A 9,405-nucleotide genomic window follows, 5' to 3' on the forward strand; every position below is an offset into this window, starting at 1 on the left:
TTCACACTTTTTTATAGAAAATTATCGAAATTCACTATTTTTATAGAAAAGTCTACCATTTTTATAGAGAATATTCGAAATTTACTCTTTTATAGAAAATTTTTAAAATTCATTATTTGTTTAAAGAAAATATTCGAAATTCTTTATTTTATGGAAATTTTCGAAATTCACTCTTTTTATAGAAAATTTCTAAGTTTACTCTTTTTAAAGAAACTTTTCAAAATTCGCTCTCTTAATGGAAAATTGTCGAAATTCTCTCTTTTTATAGAAACTTTTCGCACTCTTTGCAGAATATTTTCGAAATTAGCTCTTTTAATAAAAAATTTACGAAATTCACTCATTTTATAGAAAATGTTCGAAATTCGCTATTTATTCGAAATATATTCAAATAGAAACTTTTTCTTATAGAAAATTTTCGAAATTATAGATAATTTTCAAAATTGGCACTTTATAGAATATATTCGAAATTTACTCTTTTTGTAGAACTTCATTCTTTTATTAGAAACTTTTTGCAATTCGATTTTTCTATAGAAAATTTTCGAAATTTACTGTTTTTATAGGATATATTCGAAATTCACTCTTTTAATAGAAATTTTTCGCAATTCACTCTTTTTATAAAAACTTTTCGCTCTTTTCATAAATACTTTTCGAAATTTGCTCTTTTTATATAAAATTTTCGAAATTCGCTCTTTTCATAAAAACTTTTCGAAATTTGCTCTTTTTATATAAAATTTTCGAAATTCACTCTTTTTATAGAAACTTTTCGCAACTCAATCTTTTTATAAAAAAATCAAAATTCATTCTTTTTATATATTATATTCGAAATTTAATGTTTTTATAGAAATATTTCGAAATTCCCTCTTTTTAAAAAAACTTTTCGCAAGTTGCGCTTTTTATAGAAAATTTTCAAATTCACTCTTTTTATAGAAGCATAGCAATTTGCTATTTTTATAAAAAATTTTCGAAATTTAATCCTTTAATAGAAGATTTTCTAAAATTTCCCTTTTAGAACTTTTACGAAACTTACTCTTTTTCTATAAACTTTTCGAAATTCTTTCTCTTTATAGAAAATTTTCGAAATTAAATAATTTTATAAAAAAAATTCACCCCTTTTTACAAAAATCTTCGAAATTCGCTCTTTTTATAGAAAAAAATTTACGAAAAAGTTTATTTTTTATAATTGTCTAAATTCATTTTTTTAAAGAAATTTTCGGACATTTCCTCTTTTTTATTATACAAAATTTTCGAATATTTCTCTTTTTTATAGAAAATTTCTCTTTTTAAGTTTTCAGATATTACTCATTTATATAAAGTTTTCGAAATTTTCACTTTTTTATAGAAAGTTTTCGAATATTTCTTTTCTATGGAAAATTTGCTCGTTTTTATAAACAATTTGCGAACATTTCCCATTTTAGGGAAAATTTTTTTTAATTTTCAAAAAATTATTTTCTTTTTAGAAAATTTTCGAAAATTTCAATTTTTTATAGAAAATGTCTTTTTTATAGAAATTTTTGCAACGTCTATTTCTATTTTTATAGAAAATTGTAAAAATTTCATCTTTTTTTAATATTTTCTCATTTTACTTCGAAATATTCGTTATTAAATTTTCCAATTTTTGTTTGTCGCATATTTTTATTTCTCTCTAAATTTAATTTTATTTCTTTTTTACTCTTTATGGTAACATTTTTGAAATTAATTTTAAAGAGCACATTCCAGTTTTAATTTTTGCTTGTACTTTTTTCTTCGTTTTTGTTGCTGTATGTAGTTTATTTGTGGAGTATTAAAGGTAATTAATTCTTTTAATTTTATTTTATTTAAAAATTTTTTTGTTGGTTGGATTGGATGTTTTGTTATTGTTATTGTTGTTGTTCATTCTCTATTTAATTCACTTACCTTTCCTTTAATTGGTGTAGTGCTACAAATTGGATTTGTATTTGGCAGAAAACCAGCATTTGTAACAGAACTAGAACCAGCAGATTCAATGCCACTAACACTAATACCACCACCACCACCGATACCAGCACCTGGAGCAGGAGCAGTTGTACTACTGCCATTATTAACAAACCAGGCTGGTTGATGTTGTTGCTGCTGCAGCATGTGATGGGGATGTGGATGTTGCTGATGATGTGGATGCTGTTGGTGTTGTTGTTGTTGCATTGTATGCAATGGTGGTCCATTATATCGAAATGGTGGTGGTTGTTGCTGTTGTTGTGCAGGACCCATAAACTGAACAGTCTGCATATTCATGACTTTGGAAAGTAGGGTGTATATGTGTTTGTTGGTGAACGATGACTATGAGAATTGGTGAGATGATAGAATGTGTGTGGAGATGGCAATAGTTTTAATTGTAGTGCTAGTAGTTAATGATACAAACCCAGCTTGTTGCTACACTCACACTTGGGTATTCGGTTCAAGTCCATACATATACACACACACACACTTTAAAACACTTATGAATTTCTTTTCTGAGAGGTGCAGAGAGTGGGCGTTTCAGGCGTTTGGCACATACGAGACAGACACAGAAGCACAATTACAAACACACACACATACACAAACAAATTTTGTACACAATTAGAATTAGAAAAATCTAAAAAAATACAAAAAAAAAGAAACAGAATTTTAAAATTAAATAGAAATAAAATGAAAATAAAATTAATATTAAAATAAAATTTTATAAATAAAACAAGTGGGAAGATAAAGACGGTCTAAACCGACTATAGAGTGCACTACATATGAATTTTTTAAGGTGTTAAGGAGATAAAGGTGATTAATAAATCCTCTGATAGAAAATTTTCGAAATTTTCTCTTTTCATAGAAAATTTCTCTTTTTATAGAAAATTTTTGAAAATTTTTCTTTTTATAGAAACTTTTCGAAAATTTTATAGAAAATTGTCGAAATTTTCTCGTTTTTATAGAAAATTTTCGAAAATTTCTCTTTTTATAGACAATTTTCGAAAATTTCTCTTTTTATGGACAATTTTCGAAAATTTCTCTTTTTATGGACAATTTTCGAAAATTTCTCTTTTTATAGACAATTTTCGAAAATTTCTCTTTTTATGGACAATTTTCGAAAATTTCTCTTTTTATGGACAATTTTCGAAAATTTCTCTTTTTATAGAAAATTTTCGGAAAATTTCTCTTTTTATAGAAAATTCTCGAAAATTTCTCTTTTTATAGAAAATTTCTCTTTTTATAGAAAATTTTCGAAAATTTCTCCTTTTTTAGTCAATTTTCGAAAATTTCTCTAGAAAATTTTCAAAAATTTCTTTTTTTATAGAAAATTTGCAAAAATTTCTCTTTTTATAGAAAATTTTCTTTTTTTATAGACAATTTTCGAAAATTTCTCTTTTTATAGACAATTTTCGAAAATTTTCTTTTTATAGACAATTTTCGAAAATTTCTCTTCTTATAGACAATTTTCGAAAATTTTTATATTTTTAGATAATTTTCGAAAATTTCTCTTTTCATAGGAAATATTCGAAAATTTCTCTTTTTATAGAAAATTTCCCAAAATTTCTCTTTTTTATAGAAAAATTCCCAAAATTTCTAGTTTTTATAGAAAATTTCCCAAAATTTATTTTTTTTATAGAAAATTTCCCAAAATTTATCTTTTTTATAGAAAATTTCCCAAAAATTCTCTATTTTATAGAAAGAAAAACTCTTTTTCATAGAAATTTTTTTTCGAAAATTTATCATTTTTATTGAAAATTTTCAAAAATTCATCTTTTTTAAAAAAATCTTCGAAAATACCTCTTTCTTTATAAAAAATTAAAAAAATTGTCTTTTTATAGAAAATGTTCAAAAATTGCTGCTTTTATAAAACTGTTCCTGATTGTGTTAACTTATTACATGACATCTTCTGCTGTGTAGCGCAATGAAAACATGTTTTGTACTTACAATTTTAGTTGCTACTAATGTTGCTGTTTGAATTTAGGACACTTGTGCAATTAAATATTTAATAAATAAATTTAAACAAAAATGTTTAAATTAAAAATAAACTTTAACCTTAATAAAAAGCATACGAGCAGACACAAACAACTATAGGTTTTAGTTACAGATGAAGCAATGAGTTGCTTTTGGGGGGTAATAGAGTGAAAGGGCATATTAAAGATAAATACAATTTTTTAGATATAAACTTTTGACCTGTTTTAAATTAAAGTTTTCTTTTTCTACTGTTTTTCCTTGTTATAAAAGCAAAACAAAATTAAAATGTGTAACGCATACAAATCTAAGAAATTACAATAAATGTGCAGTTGAAATATTTTGTATGGAATGAATTCGTTTTGATGCAAGAAAAATCTAAGTATCGAAGTTTCCACAAACCTTCGTCCTTGAGAAAGTTATTGATCTCATGACAAAATTGTATCTTATTTTCGAGTAAGGATCTTTTAAAATGAAGCACTGCTTCAATAATATTGGGTACCACCCTACTATACATCTAACTACGAATATGTGGTAAAATACATTCAAATAATAAAATATAGAATTGCATTCGCTGTGAAATACACAAAAATATATATGTATATTTATATATGAATATATCTATGTAAATAAGAGTGCATGTGTGTTAGTGCATTTTAGTACTAGTCATAAATTTTTACTTATGTAATATTAGGCATCTGGCTTTAAAATTACTGTATTCAACATAATATATGAACTCATATGTGTCTCTTCGTATATTTGCCTAAAAAATTTTATAATATTTATGAACACGTAATTTTCTTAAAAAGTTAAGTATTTACCTATGCCCTTATTTAGTTCTTGTGATAATTACCAAGTTAATCGGAGGAGAAAGGAGAACGAATAAACAGAATAACTCACAATTTTTAATAATTCTGCATATTGCAGTTTGTTATGCCAATTTATATTTTGACTAAAAATCTACCTACCTACCTACCTATCTATGTATGTATGCATGTATCTGTCTATCTATCTATCTATCTATCTATCTATCTATCTATCTATCTATCTATCTATCTATCTCTCTATCTATCTATCTATCTATCTATCTATCTATCTATTCTATCTATCTATCTATCTATCTATCTATCTATCTATCTATCTATCTATCTATCTATCTATCTATCTATCTATCTATCTACTATCTATCTATCTATCTATCTATCTATCTATCTATCTATCTATCTATCTATCTATCTATCTATCTATCTATCTATCTATCTATCTATCTATCTATCTATCTATCTATCTATCTATCTATCTATCTATCTATCTATCTATCTATCTAGCTATCTATCTATCTATCTATCTATCTATCTATCAATCTATCTATCTATCTATCTATCTATCTATCTATCTATCTATCTATCTATCTATCTGTCTATCTATCTATCTATCTATCTATCTATCTATCTATCTATCTATCTATCTACATAGCTATGTAGGTAAATATTTTTCTCTGGCAATTTTAACTTTAAAAATTTTTCAATTCGCAAAACATAAATATTTATTTAGTAAATGGCTGTAACAATAAATTTTTACAAATGAATGTTCTGCAGTATCTGCAATATCAAGTAAATGCTAAACATTTAGAAAATTTCAATACTTTTGCGAATTGTTACGATTTAGATAGAAACTCATCAAGTGGAAAAAAGTTGCAAAAAAAATTTAAGTGGATTTTTCAATAGAACTTGTTAAACTAAAACAACAGGTAACAAATAGACATATATGTTGTAGAAATTTAAATATTTTTGAGAGACGAAATACAATTCATTTTAACAACTTGGTATTATTGAAAGTTCTGCAGCATTTAACTAGATTTAACTACATAAAGCTTATTCAAGAAATTTACTTATAAACGATTATTTTTTTATTTAAATTGTAATGATTTTATTTAAATTGTAATGATTAAACGTAAAATTTAGAAAACTATGAATTTACTATTCAATTTGGCAAAGTGATCCATTATTTTAACATCCCTATATAGGTTTATAATATTTTGCATATTAATATCAACATGTTGTATTAGTGTTATAAAAATTGCAAAATGCAGAGAACTTAACACTTATTTCATGCATTCAATACACAGATGATAATGGCAAAAGACCAACAAAATTCACTCAATCAGTCGTTACCATCCGTCAGTCAGTCATTCATTTATGTGCAGTAAAGGAAATAGGATTTTATATTCAACATTAAGCAGGTGTTTTAAGTACAAGCAAAACATCAAATGCAAAAAATTAAAAAAAAACTATCGAAATAGAACTATAAATGCAAATATAAATACAGATACTATTAGGATACACACACACATATATAGAACCATATAAAATACATTCATTTAACGAATTTTTCAATTTAAAAGGATGTTCTTGTTAAACGTGAATGTATGTATCTATGTGTGAATTGATATGTGTATTTGTATTTTAACAGATGTTAGTCAGATGTTTAAATGAAATACATTCAGGACGAGCAACAACAACAAAAAAGTAGTAAATATCATTTTATAAAATTTATTTTCTTTATCCATATAAACATTTGGTAATATGGCCCAATATATGTATTTGTAGTTATAGCCAAAGCTTGCCTGCTATTGTTAGATATTCAAATATTATTGTTTGAGTTGTATTTGTTTTATTGCCAATTTAAATGGATGAAAAATAATTTAGTAGAGAAATAATAAAAACGGATATTAATCAGCAATTCTTTTGTGTCATATGTTCTTCTTCAGATTCCAGTCATCTGTGCTGAGTTATTTTTTCATTTGATTGATCGTTTGATGAGGCAATGAAAAAACAATATCAAAATGTCATATTATTTAAAACAAAAAAATAAAATTTAATAAAAAGACGTTTTAGTTTTTAGTTTAGCTAAACAAAAGTTATATCAAGTACTTAGGGTTTTCATGTGACAAAACTTAAAATTTTTTTTATACACAATGTCCATAATTAATCTCTTCTATAGGAAATTTTCGAAAGTGTCCCTTTTTAAAGAATATTTTCATAACAAAATTTATTTCGTTATCGAAATTCTTATCAATTCACACTTAAAGTGCTAAACATACCCCAAGTTATTGTAAACTCAATTTCACTTTAATTAAAAAAACTTTTATCAAGTTAAACAATTTAATAAACTCCGGTGCAATTCCATTGTATATGTACAATATTTAATAAATCCATAATTTGTTTAAATTAATCAATTACAGTCGTGTATGTAGGTGTACGTGCGTTAAAATAAAATAAAAAATACCTACACTTTTACACACATACTCAATTAAATAACAAGTGACTGAATACGTGTTACAATGAATTCTAATGTATTATCTGATTAAATTTTAAAAATTAGAATATATTTGTTGAAAGTCTTAGAGTTGAATAAACTGAAAAACAGACAAATTATGGAAATTTTAATTAGGTGGAAAATTGAATTGTCAGGATTGGCTGCTGGATTTAACAATATGAAGCTAATCGTATATAATAACTAGACCATAAACTAGAATATAGAATGGACTAGACTAGATAGTAGACTAGACTATTGACTAGACTATAGACTAGACTATAGACTATACTATAGACTAGACTATAGACAAGACTATAGACTAGACTATAGATTAGACTAGACTATAGATTAGACTAGACTATAGACCAGACTATAGACTAGACTATAGACTAGACTACAGCCTAGACTATAGACTAGACTATAGACTAGCCTATAGACTAGCCTATAGACTAGACTATAGACTAGACTATAGACTAGACTAGACTAGACTATAGACTAGACTATAGACTAGACTATAGACTAGACTATAGACTAGACTATAGACTAGACTATAGACTAGACTATAGACTAGACTATAGACTAGACTATAGACTAGACTATAGACTAGACTATAGACTAGACTATAGACTAGACTATAGACTAGACTATAGACTAGACTATAGACTAGACTATAGACTAGACTATAGACTAGACTATAGACTAGACTATAGACTAGACTATAGACTAGACTATAGACTAGACTATAGACTAGACTATAGACTAGACTATAGACTAGACTATAGACTAGACTATAGACTAGACTATAGACTAGACTATAGACTAGACTATAGACTATACTATAGACTAGACTATAGACTAGACTATAGACTAGACTATAGACTAGACTATAGACTAGACTATAGACTAGACTATAGACTAGACTATAGACTAGACTATAGACTAGACTATAGACTAGACTATAGACTAGACTATAGACTAGACTATAGACTAGACTATAGACTAGACTATAGACTAGACTATAGACTAGACTATAGACTAGACTATAGACTAGACTATAGACTAGACTATAGACTAGACTATAGACTAGACTATAGACTAGTCTAGTCTATAGAGAAGACTATAGACTAAAGAATATTCACCAGACATAGAAAATTCAGTCTATAACCTAGTCTATAGTTAAGTTTATTCTAGTCTATAGTCTAGTCTATAGTTTAGTCTATAGTCTAGTCTATAGTCTAGTCTATAGTCTAGTCTATAGTCTAGTCTATAGTCTAGTCTATAGTCTAGTCTATAGTCTAGTCTATAGTCTAGTCTATAGTCTAGTCTATAGTCTAGTCTATAGTAAAGTCTATAGTCTAGTCTATAGTCTAATCTATAGTCTAGTCTATAGTCCAATCTATAGTCTAGTCTATAGTCTAGTCTATAGTCTAGTCTATAGTCTAGTCTATAGTCTAGTCTACAGTCTAGTCTATAGTCTAGTCTACAGTCTAGTCTATAGTCTAGTCTATAGTCTAGTCTATAGTCTAGTCTATAGTCTAGTCTATAGTCTAGTCTATAGTCTAGTCTATAGTCTAGTCTATAGTCTAGTCTATAGTCTAGTCTATAGTCTAGTCTATAGTCTAGTCTATAGTCTAGTCTATAGTCTAGTCTATAGTCTAGTCTATAGTCTAGTCTATAGTCTAGTCTATAGTCTAGCCTATAGTCTAGTCTATAGTCTAGTCTATAGTCTAGTCTATACTCTAGTCTATATTCTAGTCTATATTCTAGTCTATAGTCTAGTCTATAGTCTAGTCTATAGTCTAGTCTATAGTCTAGTCTATAGTCTAGTCTATAGTCTAGTCTATAGTCTAGTCTATAGTCTAGTCTATAGTCTAGTCTATAGTCTAGTCTATAGTCTAGTCTATAGTCTAGTCTATAGTCTAGTCTATAGTCTAGTCTATAGTCTAGTCTATAGTCTAGTCTATAGTCTAGTCTATAGTCTAGTCTATAGTCTAGTCTATAGTCTAGTCTATAGTCTAGTCTATAGTCTAGTCTATAGTCTAGTCTATAGTCTAGTCTATAGTCTAGTTTATAGTCTAGTCTATAGTCTAGTCTATAGTCTAGTCTATAGTCTAGTCTATAGTCTAGTCTGTAGTCTAGTCTATAGTCTAGTCTATAGTCTAGTCT

The 9,405-nt window shown here is 26.5% G+C and overlaps 1 protein-coding gene across 1 annotated transcript; it reads right to left on the reverse strand.

The window, feature by feature from the left end:
* Positions 1–1,893: 1,893 nt before the first annotated feature.
* Positions 1,894–2,241, reverse strand: LOC119614075 (AT-rich binding protein-like; the record flags this gene model as incomplete). Its single annotated transcript, XM_037970176.1, has 1 exon — positions 1,894–2,241. A coding segment is annotated over exon 1 (348 nt), but the record flags the coding sequence as incomplete, so codon positions are not given.
* Between the last annotated feature and the right edge of the window lie 7,164 nt (positions 2,242–9,405).

Source organism: Lucilia sericata, unplaced genomic scaffold (genome assembly GCF_015586225.1).
Source record: "Lucilia sericata isolate MDLA Ls3-8-SP2 unplaced genomic scaffold, ASM1558622v1 Contig002563F_arrow, whole genome shotgun sequence".
NCBI lineage: Eukaryota > Metazoa > Arthropoda > Insecta > Diptera > Calliphoridae > Lucilia > Lucilia sericata.